Raw genomic sequence first — 19,053 nt, 5'->3', positions numbered from 1 at the left:
TTTCTCCCGTATCATCCTTAGGCCCCTTAAGCAAGGGGCACCTTACAAGTTTAAAAAGACATCATTAAATTCTGTTGTGATATATGGTGAGAGTCTGTACAACAATTAGATGGTAAAATGCTGCAAGCAGTATTTACCACTCTAATCTCAGCCGTTTTATTAATTTTGCAGATTTTTTTTTTTTAGCTCATCTTCAGTTATTTCTGCGTGCATTATCTATGCAGTTCCAGCAGAGTAGGGTAGAACCCACAGGCTCAGCTGCAATAGGAATAGTAAGAATGGTTACTAAATCTGTCATTAATCTCTTGTGAATACAACGGGACTTTTGGAAAGCCTCTGTGTGCATTCTGAAACCACATGCAGTTCTATTTATACAACTTTGAAAAAGACTATTTGCAGCCTGTCTTCTTTTTTATGAAGACAAAGCAACTTCTTATTTGCACTGTTTGGGACCAAAAAAAAGTATTTTTCTTAAAATAGAAAACCTTATGAAGACTTCATATCTCTAAAGATAGTGGATATTACAAACAGACTCAGATCTTCTTGTGTTTATATTTTATCTTGAACCATCTATTGCTTATACTAAGATTTTACAAAAATGAAATGTAATTTCCTTTTTCAATAAAGAATGTATTTTCTCATTATATTTAAAAGTGAAATGCGAAAATTTCCGTATGTAATGAAACACTGATTTCTTTCAAGTTAGAATTCTGCAATTATCTCTACTCATAGAAGTCAGTGGAAAATTCTGTCTGTTCGGTATTTACAGTGCTTACACACAGTTTAAAATCTAAATTCAAACATTATTTTATATACGATATCTCATGAATTTTATTGCTAAGCACCTATAAGTTGCAACGCGCTATTCAATTCAGAGCTTATTCAAGCACTGAAGTTGATTATAGCATCCTCTAAAGGACAATGGTGCACATTTTATAAAACAGTTTAAAACGATAAATTACTGCTGACAATCAGCAGAAAAACCTGAGCTTGTTTTATGCATACTAGAATTAATAATCACGGCTCACTACATTCTTACAATATGCCTAGTTTAATCTTCAGCTAATTAGCAAGCTTCAGACTTAACCTTCAGGCAACATTTAAGCAAAATCTTTCTTAAGCTGCCACCCTGTACTTCACAAGGTGCAGAAAAACAGCCTCAAGATATTAACACCTATTTGAATGGAATGGCGCTTCACTAATGAAACGAACCCTATCAATAAAGATCTTAATTTTGCTGTACTTGAGCTCGAAAAATTATTTAAAACAGATCATTAAGAAATGATTGATTTCCAGTAGTCCTCTAGCACAGAAAGGATACACCCATTCCAGTTTAAGCCTCTTGGCTGGTAGTTCTACTTTTGCTTCCAAATTGTAAGATTCCACTTGCTCTTTGGGCATGTACATGGTAACAGGACGTCCACGAAGAAACATTTTTACGTATCCTTCCTCTACAAAAGGTCAGAAATGTTTAGTGTTACACAAAAAAACCCATCAGTGGACAACTCCAGTGCTCCTCCATCCCTTCCCACTTAAGCTTGGTGCGTTACAATTACAGAATGACATGCAATCTGAAACTTAAAAATTAAGCAGGGGGGGGTGGGGGGGCTCCTAAATCATAATCACTAAGCAGAATTTTTTTCAAACATACAAAGTCCCTTTTTCCTCTAAATATTTTGAGCAGCAGAATTAGAACTAAACAATGTCACGAAGAACTACAAAACTGAAAGGACTGAAATCAAAACTTTTTTTTGTGAAAAATAATGTTACAATATTATGGGTTTTTAAATATTAAAATGAAGGGAAAAACATCAAAGATTACAATTAACGCAGAAATGCCACTTAAAATTGATTTTATTTTTTAATCAATATTTACAGTGGAGCATCAGCATCTAAAGTATTTTCCAACACTCAGTCACATTCTTTGCATCTCAGTGTAAAGATACGCTTTACACTTGATACAGTGTTAGAGATACATTCGAAATAAGGAACACAAACAATTAGTAAAAGGAATCATGCTGATGTACATGCAGAAAAGATATGTGCTTTATGAATTACTAAACATTGAAAAAGGAATGACAACACTGACAGTACATTAAAAGAAAGGAAAATGACATACAGGAGAGAAGCTACAAAAACTGAATTGGCTGACAGAAGTAAACATTTCTAGAAGAAAATACTAAAAGTAATGTGTTGAACTGGTAAGAAATATTTTTTGGGGAGAGAAGAGGGATTAATAACAGATCTGGAAGTACTGACTTGGGGACTTCATGGGGCTTATAAAACTAGGAGATCTGGGAAATGCCATGAAGGTCTGACTAGGACTTTTGGGAACTGGCAAGGCCAAAGTGGGTGTCCTGTGAACTTCTGGTGAAGTTTGTCCAGATTCAGAACGTGCTGGCTCTTGCTGCTCCATCGGCAGATCAAGGGGTTCAGCCTTGTTCTCATGCGAATCAAGCAGTTTTGGAGTCAGTGACATCTGTAGAGTTACTAGACAGAATAATCGTGGGCACAGAGGAAATGGAAGGGCAGAAGTAACAAAATCATGTAAATGAAAAAAAATTATACAATTTAGGACTGTTAAAATTATGCTATGAATTGTTAAGTATCATTACAACTATACCATTATTTTTTTAATTTGAAAACTAAGGCTTTATTTTAATTGGAAATATGCATACGGTACAAATCCTGACTAAATGAATAAAAATTATTGGTTGAACAAATAAACATCATAGCTATGCTGTATTACCTAAATATACGTGTATTTTGCCTTTAGACTAATTCATTTGGGAAAGAGGTCTACCTGATCTGCCACAGTAAAGTTACAGCTAGGGCTCTCTAAAATCCCTTCATTTATAGAATTCATACATACAATGAAAGCAACAGAAAACAGAATGCTAAAAAGAAGCAATAATAATGGTGAAATAACGGTGACAGATGGTTGGAGCTTAAGATGCCTGTTAAAATGCTAGAATACTGGAACTGTTTTTTAAAATCTACTCCAATAGATCTGTATTGGAAAATAAACTATAGAGGGTAGAGCATGAAATAGCAGAGCATTACAGCACTATTTGTATGCGCATGCAGCATCTATTTAATGAGCTTGAAACACATGCCAATACTGATACTGGTGCACTGGAAGTCAATAGATTTTCAGCAGTGACAACCCCTGACTGAGCTTATCAAAGACTGGGAATGAGTGAAAGTTTAATTCATTGAACTGCTTTTCTCACCTGAAACTTACGGGACTCATAAAACTTGCATTTAGCCATCTGCAGTAGAAGTATTTGACCTAGTCACTCACAACTCCTTTTTAGAGTAAATAGGGAGAAACAGGTACTTTTGGACAAATTAATCACATGTTAAGGCAGATGTCCAAAAGCAAGTATAGTAAATTATACCAAGCATATTATACCAAGTATATAAATCACGCCTTCAGAATGCCTCTCTCTCTCTCTCTCTCTCTCTCAATTATAAAGAGGAACTGAGGATGACTAGGTCAGGCACAGAAATCCATACTGTGTATTTATTTCTAACTTTTGGTAATATTAATTCCATCTGTACTGATTTTCTTTAGTAATCCGAACATATTCTCTACATAACCAATCTATATCCCTGTCCTCGTATTTTTCATAACTAAGTTTTTAAGACAGCAGAGTTCTAAATATGAAGATATAGATGTAAAGATAGACAATCATCAAGCTGCAAAGACAGACCAATGGTGAAACTCTTAGACAAATGTATCTTTTACATCTGCAATTTTGTTCATTTGAAATTGTTGTTGAAAATAACTGTAAAAATTAACAGTTACTGAACTGAAATAAGAAGGCACGTGAATGCCAGTAGTATCTGCAAAGGAGACCACTACTGATTGCAGGCATAAAATTTGTACAAAGAATACACAGAGGTAGAGACTCTCTAAAAGACTTTGCCTTGAGAACAAACATCCTTTGCTTTGTGAAATTTTAGATTCATTGCAAAGCTGAAAGATGCTGATTAGTGGAAAAACTGTTAGGATTTAGCTATCTCTAAAAAGCAAGACAAATCTGTGATTATATCACAGACATAAACATGCATCAAAAAATGTGCATATTTACACTACAGTTTAGCTAAAGCTTTAGAAAACAATACAGTATGTTTACCAAATGTAACTCTGCTTTATGACATTGAGCAAAAAGCACTGAGAAATTAGCTGGAGGCCTTGGTCTGTTTATTCAACATTCAGAAAAATCTACAGTCTACTCAGTAAGAAAACACAAGGGGAAACCCAAGGCTTCTATAATCATGTTAGGCTAACAGCGAAACAGCCAACAAAGGGGCAAATTCTATATCAATTTCAGCAAAAGTGCAGAACACCATTTCAAACACAGTGAACATCCACAGGTTGCCATATAGCTCTCTCAACATATTTTTTCTAATTCAAATTCTTCTGAAAAATTCCACAGGAATCTAAATTATAACCCGTTATTATTATTAAAGTGCACCTGAGGGTTATAATTCAGTAGACTGGATAATAGATGGTATAACATTTTTGTTTCATTCAAAAGAACTAGGAAAGTTTTAACATTGCAAAATGCGTGCAAGTTAGAAAATAGCTGTTTATACATTGAGCTTTTATCCCACCAGTACCATTTTGCTTCGAGAGCTATGAGGTTTTGGAAGTGAAGCCTACCTTTGCAGTGTGTCACACGGCGCTTCCCTTGTGATTACAGAGACAGAGACAGAAGGGCTAGATAAAGATGTGTTTGAATACAATAAACTCACTAAATACCTGCTCTACCCGCTGTCCAGTCGTATTCTGCTGGAGGCTAACCTGGTGCTTGACAAAACACTGAGCCATACTCCATGCCATACCTTGGGTAATTACAGTCGAAACCCTTTTCCTCCAGCTAGGGGCTCTGTTTAGTTCTTCTATCGTTAAAATACTAGTTTAAGCTCCATTATGCAACTCTATGCTTAAAGTAAGTACAATACCAAGTATAACTTTCCTAAAAAAAAAAAAAAGGTAAAAGTAGTGTCACATCTGTTTAATTACTGATCTTTATCTACGGGGAAAGTGTCAGAAGAAAAATTATTCCAAATACCTTTGCTTATATGGTGCAAGGGAAGGAGAAATGTTACACAAGAAAAGTATATTCTGTGTGAATCAGAAGTTTACTTTTTCTAAACCAACAGTTTTCATGAAAGGGACATGAACTGTGATTGTATTGCCACAAAATACTTAAGCACTTAGTTAGTTTTATATATTATTGAGTTAAAAATCAATTACACTAAACCCTGAAGTATGGCTTAAGAGCTTTACTGGATGCTGAGCAATCAGCTCAGTAAACAAAAGATTTTCTACCTTTTCAGCTGAATGTATGATTACTGTTACAGAACTATAGGCACAAAGAATATGATACACCTGATCAGTCAACAGGTTTTTTCCCCTTCCTTATTTCATTAAAACAAAGCTTTTATTTTAGTTGTCCTTGGTTTTTCAGAACAAAAATAACTGTCATGTATACTATTCCGCTTTGTATTTTTATTGAGATTGTTCAAAAGTTTGTAACTGTCTTATGACGAGGATAAATTCTGCTTTCACTTATACCTACTATTTCACTTTCAAAATCTTTTTACAGGGATAATACATAAGTAGGAAAAAATTAAAGTGATTTTCAAATTAAAGATAGACTTTCAAAACTGTAGTAACAAAACACCTTTTTTATTTGTAATTTGACAAATTTTATTACAAGGCATTGGGACAGATGTGGCATTCTTTAACAGTAGTTGAGGGCTCCCTTTTATGACTAACAACATGACAGCATCATAGCTGGAACTTGGCATATGCTTTAATTATCAAAACCTTAATACTGCTTTGAAAGGGAAGACGTATTTGGGGTAAGAAGACACAGCCTTTTTCTTCTTTGTCTCCTTACAAAGAATCCTAACTGTAAAATAAACCTATTGGGCCAAAAAAACCTAGAGCAAACTGATCAACTTTTTTAAAAAACGTCATCAGTAGCCTGTAAGTATCATATTTAGATTCTCAATACCAGTTCCTAGGCATCCACAGGAAAAAAAAAACAACAAACTATTATGTATCACGGTTGTTATCTGCTTAAAAATTTTAAAAGTTCCTACCTGCACTGAACATTGGTTCCTTGGGTTTGCTGTGAAAATAATGAAGAAATTTCTATTTTAAAAAGCACACACATACAGTCTGCACATATAAAGATTTCAATATAATATAAAATAAAAAATATAAAAGATATAAAATATTTTTGTGTGTGTACATATAAATAAAAATACTTTTTCAATTCAATTATTTACAAGGTAAATCCCCAGGCAGACACAATTAAAACCAGCATATATTGTGGCTCCTTGATGGCAGGTGTTAAACTCTTACGTTCAATTCTCCTTACATTCTCAAAACTATATTTTTTCCTCTACCAACTACAAGATCCTCTTCCCTTTCAGAGTTAGTCCAGTTACAGGAGGACACAGAAACTGGTCATGAGTAGCTGCATCAGTTTTGGTTTCCAGTCAATGAGATTTGTTACTCCAAAGCAGTTTACAACCATAACAAAAAGCTAGGAGTATATCCTTAACTACAAAATCTCTCTGCATATGTGGAGGCGGGGGGGGGGGGCTACTGTATCAGTGCATGTGTGGGTGTTCACTTACTTCATGGCTTTGTTCTCTCTGAATTTAAGGAGCAAACCAAAGTTTGAATCCTGCTTTTCCGAAGAGTTTACATAAAAAAATGGAACTGCCCAATCGTTTCTTGGTGAATAACAGTACTTGGTAAAACCCAGAAAGCACATATCCATCATGATTAAAATGTCTTCTCCTTCTCACTGCACTGCTGCCTGGAAGACAGCCTGAAATGGGTTTGCCTTTTCGTCTTGAGAAAGTGTTTGGCAAAACTTGAGGGGAAAATACACGAAGCGTGTGGAGAAGGAAGAGGCAGAAAAGCTGAGGAGCTCTCTGGATACTACTACCCTGGCCAGAAAGAAGCAATCTTTTTCAAGAAATGCCAGTCATTTGTTTTCTTTGTCCTTTGCCCCTGTATAATTAGGCTTGAGGGTGTTGTTTCTGATGAAGCATGAAAGGGACACAAAGCTATATTATGCAGTTATTTTTCCTCCCACTTCTATTTTCTTTCTATCCAGTAAAACTTTTGAAATATCAGATTATTGTTGTATGTTTCTTAGGGTGATCCCAAAAGGATCCTATCATTTTGACAGAGAAATGCTGAAGCATAAAGTATCCCTAGAGCTGTGATGCCATCTCCACATCCGTTCCTAGACTGCAGTGGGCAGATAAAGAGAAACCAAAAAAGAAACAAAACTGGGTTGGATTTTTGCACACAATTTTTTCTAAACATAAAAGATTCTCTCTCTCTCTCTACAATAGAAGAAGTAGCAAATAATTTTACAGTATTTTTCCTTTTGCTTTGATTTGACAGTTATATTAAGAATAATACATTTAATGATAAAAACAAAACAAAAAACAAAACAGAATTCTACTGATCTTACCCATTGATTTAGCAACTTTTCGTAATATCAGCCTTGGTATTAATCATGCATCATTATTCATGCTTCAAGCTGGCGTACACAGCCAATCTCATCTATATAAATAGCATGATGTGTTGCCATTGTTAACACTAAGATTAACATTTTCTTTTATGAATGAAGATATTTTTAGAAAATAAAAACTTTATGGGATGGAGCACTAGTCACAAATGCTGCCATATTGGAGACAAAAGAGTCCCTAGTTCTGAACAGACCATGCTGACTTACTCAAGCTAATCAAGCTAATGTGAAAGGCTGATTCATGACAGTAATAAAGCAAATCATGTGTACTTTCTAATTATACAAACCCTAACCACACACACAGCTCAGAGCTCTGACTACCCTTTTCCTTTTTCCTGAACTTGAGTCACTTCCTACTTATCTAACCCTTAGGAAGGCTTACCCCTGGCTCATAGCCATAGGGAGTTAGGACACCTCAAAGTAGCATGGGAGATTATGGTCATCTCCTTACTCCTTATGCTTAAAGCTTCTGAAAGTAGCTTTCTATAGCATTATGTTTTTGCGTAACAGCCTACAATTCTATATACTTCAAAAAACAATAATTTCACGATTGCCTTTTTAGATTTCTGGCATGCATTCTGCTTTAAGCTCATCTACAGACCAGACATAGAATCACAGACTATCTCAAGTTGGAAGGGACCCATAAGGATCAATGATACAAATAATAAGGCTGTGAGTAGACGGTTAAGTAACACCCTCCTTCCTCACTCTTTTGCACATACAGTTAGCTTTAGGAGGACAGCCTTAGCCCCCAGCGTACAGAATCACGCTCATTTTTCTTCTAGTCCCATGACTCTTGCTATATATTTTGCACGGTGGCCCAGCTTCAACAGGAAGCATGAGGCAAGTCTTTAGCCAGCCTCTTCCACAGGGTAAGGACACTGGAGGTTCAAGGAGGCAAGAGCTGTGGTGCTGAACGCCCTCAGGCTGCATGTGACAGAAATCAGGGAAAACTCTCTAACCAATGATTGTTCTCATAGCGACACCAACATCACTAGCTCCAGCTAAGGCAATCTAACACACACTCTCGATTAGTTCCTTGGGATACTTGAACATTATCCAAGCATTGCATCACTTGTGTGCTGGACCTCCTCCCTGAGTGCAAAGTAAGTGATTTCTGATCAATGCTGTTCCTCAACCCTTTGTGGCCTAACTGCAGAATGACATAACCATTGGGTTTCTGTTAGAATAGTATGAAAAAATTAAAAATGCATCTCAAGTACTGTGATCAACTTTAGAGCAGAAACAAAACAATTTTGCAGATAACCATTAGTTATGTCACAATGTTTTTATTTCTCAGCTATTTTGGAATCAACTTTTCAAGTGTACAGCACCTCTAACATAGCTGCTAGAAGTCATACCTTTCCTTAATTTAAATGAACAACCTAATTAATATTCTCACCTTATTTCTTTAGTAGTTTTAACATATAGCTAATTTCAGACAATTATCACCTTATGCTTGTAGCAGGAACTCAGGGATATCTTCAAAAACCAGATTTTGCAAAGCACTGTATTTAGATTTTGACAGGTATACCACTGCACAACACACAGAATTCACCTTCTGGGGACTTGATCTAATGAAATTTTTTGTACAAGATGAAATACACAGAGAAAGGACACTGCAGGATGGATCATCATATGTTTGTTGAAACTTTTTTTTAAAACTACAGTAAATGGGAAAAGTAATGACATGTCACCATTGGTAGGTGAAACATTCCTGTTCATATTCCAGAAACAAGGCTACCCATCTAATTACAGAAACTTAACTTTTTAACAAAAAGTTTCCATAAGAAATTTGTTTTATGTAAGATGTTTTTTTTTAAATCAATGACGTGACAACATAAGGGCTGTTGCTATAATTTGATACGTGCAATAGAGTAGGAAGTTATACAGAATAAAAAGTAAAAAATCAGCCTTCGAAAAACCCATCAGCTTCAAGAGCTCAATACAGAAAACAGCAGCTCCTGAGGCAATGTAGCTGCACTATGGCTTTTAACAAAAAGTTTCCATAAGAAATTTGTTTTATGTAAGATGTTTTTTTTTAAATCAATGACGTGACAACATAAGGGCTGTTGCTATAATTTGATACGTGCAATAGAGTAGGAAGTTATACAGAATAAAAAGTAAAAAATCAGCCTTCGAAAAACCCATCAGCTTCAAGAGCTCAATACAGAAAACAGCAGCTCCTGAGGCAATGTAGCTGCATGAAGTTATGCACTATGGCAACACTTCACAGCATTTCCAGCTTGAATTTCCAGCTTAAACTAAGAGCAAACTTTTACCTTCTCAGCAGTCCCTTCGCTGGGTATTTTTTGCTTAATTTTGCCTTTTGAAACTTTCAGGCTCACTTGTCCCTAAGAGTGTTGATATTTGGGGTTCTCCTTCAGCAGTATTCTATCAGATGTTTCAAGGTATACATTCCTTGTGCTAGAAGGATCTGAGATGTTCAGTAACAATTTTGTCCAAGTCTGCACATGCAGAAAAGACGTGGCTCCTAAGTAATCCAGTAAAATATTGATCTCCCTCTCAAAAGTAGCATTTATTTATGGATTACTTAAAGAGTTAATTGCTACAGTAATATTTTTTTTGCAATTATATTTCAGTCTTTTAGGAAATTTAAAGTACAAAAATCTTATAAACGAAAACAAAACCACATCTATTCAGTTATCTGTTGTTTATAATTATTTTACAAAAAATTTAAGAAAAAAAAATCATATGCTGAGATAAAGTCAAATTTCCATAAGTACCAGAAGGCTCACTCCTGCAGAATTCTGTCAGCTTATAAAAACCTCATTAGATGCACAATGCCAAGAAGGTTTTAGACTGGCTAAATTTTTAGTTTGTGTAAATATTACAATTTTATAACCTTTTCTCTGATGGTATTCTTAATTTTTTCACTATTCCCATAATTTGCTAAGCCCTTCAGAAGTTTCATAAACTTTGCACACTTGCTGTCTTGCTTCATAGCTGAAAACATAAGCCAGAAAACAAACTATTAATAATGTAATCACCCATATTTAGGCTGTCCATTAGCACACAACAACCTCAGTCACCCCTTACATCAAGCGAAGATACTGAAGGGATGAAAAGGAAGGGATGTTTTGTACTAGACCATTGGCTCATGAGCAGCCAAATGACTCCTGTGACGGCACTGATGCCCAGACAGAGCAGGTAAATTATGTTATTACATGGTCTTCATTAACATTGTGTTTCTATGGTCACATCATCTGTGAGATGGTGAAACAGTATCATCAACACCACTTTTTGCACAGGGAACTGGAACAGGACAGGTCAAGTGAAATGGCCAAGACTAAAATCTGTCTAGGAAATACAGGAAAGAACCAGTTGAGCAATACAGTGACTTTGCCACCACCATCAATGAATCAGCTAATTATTCAAGACCATCTTGAATCTGAAACCCCTGGACAAGATGTTCTCTTCTCCTTCTACTGTCAGCCATACAGAGAAGCATCATCAGAGATACAGAGAGACAAGCATCACTTTAATCCGCTTTGTACTGGATAGCACTTGCATGTAAGCCTCCTCTTCCATTTCTCATTAATCTGACATCCTCGGACTGAGACAGTCCAGAGACTGGCTGGGCATCAGTCTACATGCAGGAGGTGGTGAGTGATTGCCCTTCCATCACTTGTTTGTTCTTCCTCTTTCCTTCACTTATTAAACTGCCTTTATTATGACCTATGAGTTTTCTCAGTTTTGCTCTTTCTATTCTCTTCCCCCATCCTGCTGGGGGAGAGGGAGTGAGTGGCTGTGTGGTGCTTAGCTGCCAGCTGGGGTAAACGCACCACAACCAGGAACGTGAAGTACCTGCCAGGAACTTGAAGACCAAGGGAAACCGCTAAGATAATGGAAAAGGAATGTTTAATAATTATGAACGTTTTTGGGCAACTCAAGGTTCTCACATTGTTCATGGTCTGGAAATAAGGCAAATAAATTCCATGTAAATTTGAAAAACTGTTAAAATGTTTAAAAATATATTTTTGTCCAACTGTTGGAGCTTTTAAAAAAAGCTTCCAATATTTGCTAAACTAAAGAAACTAATTTCATTGTTAAGGTGGTAGGCAGAGAAAGGAGACAGATATTTAGATAACATTACCTTTCACTGTTCTTTTTACCACTAGATGAACTGCTGGTGGATCCAGTGCGGTTGCGACTCCCTTTGGAATCCCCATAGCTTTCCCTCCGACCGCCTGGGGACACACGCTCAGCTGAACTGGTTCTCTTAACGGTGCTAATAAAAAAGGAGCAAGTTTTACAGTGGCACTTGTAAAAGCACATCTCTCTATGACAAGTATTTTTGAGAAATGTATCAAGTAGAATATTGACCCTAAAAATAACTACAACTTTGTTTTCAATCATAACTTGATTTGTTAAAGAGCCTACATAAGAGTTTTGCTGAGTACCTGGTGCAACAGAGACAAACATACTGCTTTTTCCTTAATCATAAAATAGAAGAGGGACTAAACCAATACATAGAGTAAGTTGCAATATCTATTTTCCAGGTCACATTTCAAATCTCTGACTACCACTCCACACTTCTGGACTTTTGGAATCTCTTAATAAGAAGTGAAAGATTTAAAGAGAAAGCATATTACTCAACACCTCCATCGAGACTACAGAAAATACCAAAAGTAGGTCAAAATTTGAGCACCAGCAAGCTAACTTTGCATCTTCATTCAGTATCAATTATTCTGTGGTTCAAAGCTAGTTTTAACACACCCCAAAGTGCAGTTAAAGGTGAGCTAACCTGCATTTTTTTGTTAGCTTGTCAAAAATGCGTGCTTCCTACTTACATGTATGAAGAGATCAGATTCCCCACATCCCCGACAAGGGGTTTCTCAAAGGCTTAAAGATTGCCTTTCTCTCTCTCTCTTCATCCTTCCTGCCAAGATAGCTATCAGGGAGCTCTTGTATGACTTTATGGCACCCCTTAGACACCCAGCTCTCTCTGATGGAAAAATGTGAGCCAAAACACAAGCAGTATTACTTAGTAAGTTAAGAGAAGCCCACTCAGAGCTTGCACCTAATAGGAGACAAATTATTGTGGATATTCGTTAGTCCAAAGCACTTCTCCATAAAGCAGTGCTTCCTAGCAGGAGCGGGAGCAGCTAAGGGCGAGGCTCCAAGCTGGGCGATGCTTTTCACTTTGCTGCACTCCCTGTGCAGCAGAGAGGCACAGGCAGCGTTACCCGGACCGAGGCAGGAATCGCCCCCATGGCAGCAGCTGAACGACAGGACTCGGTGTCAGGGTCTCATTTCCCCCCACCCCAGTCCTGTGCTGTTTTCTCCCCTCCAAAGAGCAGAATGGAAATGTCCCCTTTACCCATAACATCCCCATAACTAAATGACCACCTTCAGCAGCTTTCTCACCCCGGAAGCCATGGACACCAAATGATTGCTTTCAAGCTCACACCCCTCCACCTAAATCTCAACCACAAGCTCCCTCCCTCTGTGAAAACTTCAGTTCTTTCTGTTCTTGCTTCTTCAAGGCCCACTCTCATCCCAGTTGCCCCTTTTACCATCCCCAGCCAGCTCCCCCTCAACCTCCATACACCCACAGGGATGCTTTGCTTACCATAAAGCTCATCTCAAGCATCCTTGAGGACTATTCCAAACCTCCCCATCAGCTCCTAACAACTATCCCTACCCTGTTATCTCAGTCAGCTCCTCAGGCTCTGTCCCACTTTGTGTGTGGTGTAAGAAAGACAGGCATTGGCTCTTCATAACTAAAGGAAACGAGACAGACTTTTCTGTCTGGTCAAAAAATATTCAACTTATCAACTGTACACCACCATTCATACTTTTTTTTTTTTTTTTAAATATATTCCTGCTCCCTCATGTCTTTTTACCAGCAAGGAGGGGAATGTTTCAACACCTCAGCTGAGGCTCAGTTACAGAAACGATGGGGATAACTGAACTGGAGTCTTTCTGCAAAGCAACCACTCTTCTGAAAGGAAGGAAGCCCCCATCCAGGGGGAACTCCACAGAGCAGATGCATGTTAAGATACATCTCAGGTAGCTTGACAAAAAACTTTCTGGAACATGCGATGGTAGAACAGATGTTCAGTGCTGCATTTTTGCATTTAAACCAAGCATGATTCAAACGATTAAGCTGAAATGAAAAAAAAAATACTGTTTCTGTGGGGAGAGCGATGTAAGAGAGCAAGCAGAATGCCAAGTTAAACACAGGCACAGAACAGAATACATTCATAGGAGAAGGGAAAAGGCAGTAAAAGAATTCAATTCTGTCTTCATTTCAGAAATAAGCGTCTCCTACACTAGCCTAATATTATCCAAGTCATCTCAATGTCAAACGCACGAAAAAAACCTCCTTTAGTAAATTAAATAATATGCTGTTAACATTTAACTGTTCTCCTTACATCTCATAACATCATCCAATTTAATACTACTCCAGTTAAAAAATAAAGCCTTGATACTGAAAATGTTTACTCCACGTAAAATATCTTTATTAGCATGAGTCCTTCCACTACTTTATATACAGTACTCGCCAAAACATCCTCTCTGTGTCATTTTGCAGGATCAAACCTTTATTTTGGCATCTTTTCCTGGTTAAGGAAAAGAGGCGGCAATATCAGCCTACATTGAAATTAAATTAAGGAAATCACAAAATTATACTAATGTTAGAAAAAATGTAAGTTACAGAAGCGATTTTAAATTAATTTTAATGTTGCTTTGCGTTTTACTTTTATAGCTATCAACATTCAAAAGACGAACTGGTGGATAAAAAACCAACGGGCGAGACTAAAGCTTAAAAGTGTAATGCTAACTTCGTTCTGAATAATGAAGTCTCATATCAGCATAAAAACTACTTTTATCACAGGAACAAAGTTCTTTTAAACTCTTTTGGCTTATGTCCATTACTGCTTAAACTAATTAGCAATGCTATCTTCTGACAAATTTTGTTTTAAACTTTCAACAACAACAAAAAAAGCCGAGTGAGAAGTATTAGCAGGTGGTTGGAAAAGAGGATTATAACTCCATTATATTAACTCAATTTTGGCATATACACATTTTGGTAGCTATAGCGTAAACACCAGTGATTATATCCACGGCTACAGTAGATACACTGTCACCTGAGGAGGAATTTAAAACGATAGAAAATATTCATTTAACTTACAGGTTTGTAAGAGTATAACTGGATTCCAGAATTTGGCTTCCACATTAGTGAAATGAAAGGAGAGCATATTCAATTATTTAAAAAGATAACATTTGGTAACACAATTTTTAACTTGTTTAAGACAGCAATGTGATCGAATGAAACACCCCTATAATAAAAATTACGTTAGCATGAGATAATGCAGATACCATAACTGAAATTATTATTATCTAAGTTTTGCAATGCATTTATCAATGACGAAAAAGTTTTAAACATGTACTTCTGAAAATGTTAAAAATGGGAATAATAATTACAGTTCTACCATGTTAATGCTTGTACTAAAACAGTCACTTTTTATGTGTTGAACCGAAACGGAAAGGAAAAACAACTGAGCTTCAACACTACAAAGCTATTAAGGATCGATCCCTCACCTTAGAGCAGGCTTTTTCAGTTTGCATGCATTGAGAAGATTCACAGACCTGCTTAATCCAGATTGAGAGGTGCGTAAACAAAGCAGAATAAAAAGTGAATGCAACAATAAAATGTGGAAACAAGACATTTAAAACAAACTTACATTAAAAGACATAATTGCATGCTTTCAAGATATGAAGTCACGTGTGAGAGTAAACAACACAGTGCTTATTGACTCAGTTAGATGTTTGATCATTTCAAACCATACATTTAAGAGGACCAATGTATCTTTGAAACACAAAATCTCAGCAATGCTCCAATACACTGACCGTTTCTAAAGCAACTCAAATAAAAAAAAAGAAAGAAACAAGACATTTAAAACAAACTTACATTAAAAGACATAATTGCATGCTAGATATGAAGACACTGACCGTTTCTAAAGCAACTCAAATAAAAAAAAAAAAGAAAGAAAATCAAAGAGGCTATCTGAAGAAACAAGACAGATGATTCAGCTAGAAGACAAAGACTATTAAAAAAGCAACATTAAAGATGAGAAAATAAATCCTCATATATACATACATATACCACTGCATAGCATGAATGTTTCAGATGGTTGCATTACTGAATTGTGGTGAACAAATCTGGCCACAATTAAAATACATATATATATATTCAATTACCAAAATTTTATTCAAATCCCAAAATTTTTGGGGAAAAAAATTAAAAGCTTTTCAATCAAAAAAATAGAACATAATGCTCTTAGACAGTAACTGATGATATTAATAAAATTTTGAAACTTGTCTAGCACTCCTTCTGACCCTCATTTAAGTCAATTAGAATAAATTCAAGAATAACATATGACTTTAATTTCATTATGCCTTTGAGCAAAATGCACTAATAACTTTAATTGTTAGAGATATAGTGAAGTGGCATAATAGTTTTGCCACTCAAAGTTCAATGGAGAGGGATTTCTTTTTTAATTTATATTCGGTTTATTTTAAAACATTTTCTTTGAGAGCCAAGTGTTAAATAGAAGACTTAATTGAAAGTTCGATACAGAGTTTGTGTGTGTGCCAGTTACAAACCATTGCTGCCCCCAGAACAGAACGCGGAACATTAATTCCAGGCGACTGAACAATTTCCTAGGGGCCATGTGTTTAGACTTTAGAAGAACAGGAATTTATCATATTAAAGTATTTTATTCTCTCTACAAACAAAGCTCTTTATGTTTTCTTTGTTCCAGCTTCTTCCTTTTGATCTCCATTGTCAGAGTTTTGCACCATTGTAACACTTTACAATCTGCTGGGAGAGAAAGAATGACTGATTGTCTCCTTTTGAAAGGCAAAGTATGTGCTAGCCTGCAGCCTGCAGCAGCATCCCTACTGGGAAAGGTACTGTCTGCATTCTCCTCCCTTACTTTTTTTTTTTCCTTTTTTCCCCCTCAACTCTTGGAAACAAAGCTATCCTAGATGAGTCACAAAACCCTAGATTTTAACAGGGAACACAAAACATTACTACTGTGTGCTGGCCAAATTCCAAAGACAAATTTAGTGTTGAGCAGCAAACTTCAAGCCACGTTACATCTGAAAGGAAGACTGCAGGGGGAAGGGAAAGTTCTGCTCACGATACACTAAACTCATCTTATTCTGAATGAAAATTTCAAGTAATTATTCTATGTACAAAGTTCAGAACAAAAATATGGCAGCGTTCAAAAAGCTGATATTCAAAATAGCTTCTACACTTCTACAGCATAAAAGTAGTAAATATATTAATTTTAAAATCAAACCCTCTGAGCAAAGGCTTTTTGCAAAGATGATTTTGAAGCACTTTACAAAGGCAGGCAATTCTTGATTATCTGTGTCAGGTGATTATCCAGCTCCTTGCAAAATCACTTCAGCTCTGCATTAGCCGGCTTGCACCTGGAAGCCGCCCAGCTGTGTTCACATGGCACCCCACCACCTGAGCGCGGCAGCGCCTGTTGGTGCTGGACCAGAGTTTTTGGTCCCAGTATCACCAGCGTCATCAGGCTTTCTATCTTGCATTGTATTACCACCATATACTTTTATAATCCAATTGACCTATGTTTTGTATTTGTGCTTTTGCTCTATTCAGGTTATTTCATTCCTTCCTTAACTTGGATAATTGGGTGTTGACTGTATGAGATCCGAACCCTGAAGGGGGGTTTGGTGCCCTCAATTCTAATTGAAGTCAGAGTCAGTTGAGGTTACTCAACACTTTGCAAGATCTGGATCTAATTATCACATTAGGCCCTATAACAACCTACTGATATCCAGAGATACACGTTTTACATATGGAAAACCAATATGCATAGAGGTTAAATGATTTGCATAAGGTCATTGAGAGAATATGTGGCAGAACTCAAATAAAAGCCTGCTAGTTCCACCCTTTCAGCCTCAAGCCTTTTTTATTACCTCCAATTTTATATTCTTGCCAGAACAAGTCATTTCCATTTCAAATATTAAATGAGAAATCAGAAAATGTAGTGAACTCTGAACCACATCTCCTTGGTAATCCAGCAAGGCAGATATGCCGTATAGCAACCTGCGGGTTCAAATGAGTTAACCAACATATTTAAATACGGCTATTGTATGAAATGAGATTGTGTCTGCAGACATATCCATAAGTACATCTATTTCTAAGCAGTGGAATGTATGGATGCACACTTGGTCCCCATGGAGGTTATTTGCATGTATTTATATAAATACGCACGACATACTGTTTCAAGGGACAGACTGATGTAATTTCACTTGGGTATCATACACTTCCTAATCTAAATTGTGAAAGTAGCAGAGAATGGACGAATCAGACGTTATTTATTTGTTATCCACCTTTTCATAACTATGTTCAGTAAAACACTTGGGGGGGGACTCGATTAACCTGGACGTTTGTCTCTTCTGAAGATAAGGTCATAGGCAAGAAAAAAATTGAAGATTATATTTTTCTAGTATAGTGATCCTAGCAGATATCTGTAATTCACAATAGCAGACCAAAGGTTTAAATTGAATATTTGGATCATGATTTACTATAAAAACATGAAATCTCAGCAGTCATTTTAAGGTTCATTATCAAAAGCTACTGAAAGTAGAGACTAGTTTACCAAAAAAGGTTTTGTACAGTATGTAATTGGTGAGGTCCTTACCATTCCACACTCTTCATGTTGAAGTATATATATATATAGGCAAGGCAAAGCAATATACTTTAATATAATTTAATAAAAAATAAAATTTGCATATTAAATACAATCAATACAGAATTTTAGAGCATTTGAAGGGAATAGGAATTCCACAGCACCTAGACTTAAAACTGCTTTTTTCAGGACATGGAAACCCCACTCTCCTAAGCGCTCTTATTAAGTGTCCATCTATTCCAGCAAAACTGCCATGTGTGTTTTTTCTTTTCCAAAACTGAATATACATTTTGATACCACATATTTAAAGCTCCTTCAGTCTAGCCTCTTCAGCAAAGAGAAGGGATAAAGCATAATAGAAGGACATTAAATCCTTATCCTGTGGAAGACACTCTCATACAGGAATCAAGATGGTCCAAAAATGCTCCCTAAGGTTGCTTGCTAAGGACTTTCCCACTGGCACTCAGGGAATCCAGACTGCAGATGGGTCAGGTGGAAGGGCTGCAGGGTATCACTTATCTACAGGGTTCCTGAGCTAGGATAATGCCTACAGGCTGCAGGCAAGACCTGATGGACCGCCTGAATTACACAAAGGACTCTCAGAATAGAGAAAGCACAAGTATGATCTTGACCTGCATTTCATCCACCCTACTCTGGGGCAGAAAGTCCTACACTGAACCTTAGAGATGGAGTATAGGGACTCAGGAGTCACACCCTCTGTACACAAGTGAAGCACGCCAATGCTTGTGCTCTCTCATGTGTTCTATAATTACTACTTG

The 19,053-nt window shown here is 36.6% G+C and overlaps 1 protein-coding gene across 5 annotated transcripts in view; it reads right to left on the bottom strand.

Moving 5' to 3' along the window:
• EML1 (echinoderm microtubule associated protein like 1) overlaps window positions 1–19,053 on the bottom strand; it is a 132,806-nt gene that overhangs the window by 31,546 nt on the left and 82,207 nt on the right. For 2 of the 5 annotated variants that reach the window (XM_009280826.2, XM_009280829.2), the window contains 5 exons: window positions 15,147–15,194; window positions 11,695–11,829; window positions 6,124–6,152; window positions 4,673–4,699; window positions 1,322–1,451 (listed from right to left, as the gene is read on the bottom strand). In XM_009280826.2, coding sequence (XP_009279101.1) covers window positions 1,322–1,451; window positions 4,673–4,699; window positions 6,124–6,152; window positions 11,695–11,829; window positions 15,147–15,194 — 369 coding nt within the window. The remainder of the gene's footprint in view (window positions 1–1,321; window positions 1,452–4,672; window positions 4,700–6,123; window positions 6,153–11,694; window positions 11,830–15,146; window positions 15,195–19,053) is intronic. The other 3 variants (XM_009280828.2, XM_009280830.2, XM_009280831.2) reach the window with 2 other exon arrangements.

This window comes from Aptenodytes forsteri, unplaced genomic scaffold (genome assembly GCF_000699145.1).
Source record: "Aptenodytes forsteri isolate BGI_AS27 unplaced genomic scaffold, ASM69914v1 Scaffold193, whole genome shotgun sequence".
Lineage (NCBI taxonomy): Eukaryota > Metazoa > Chordata > Aves > Sphenisciformes > Spheniscidae > Aptenodytes > Aptenodytes forsteri.
Note: the sequence above shows the minus strand (reverse complement) of the source record. Positions and strands in the feature narration are given on the sequence as shown.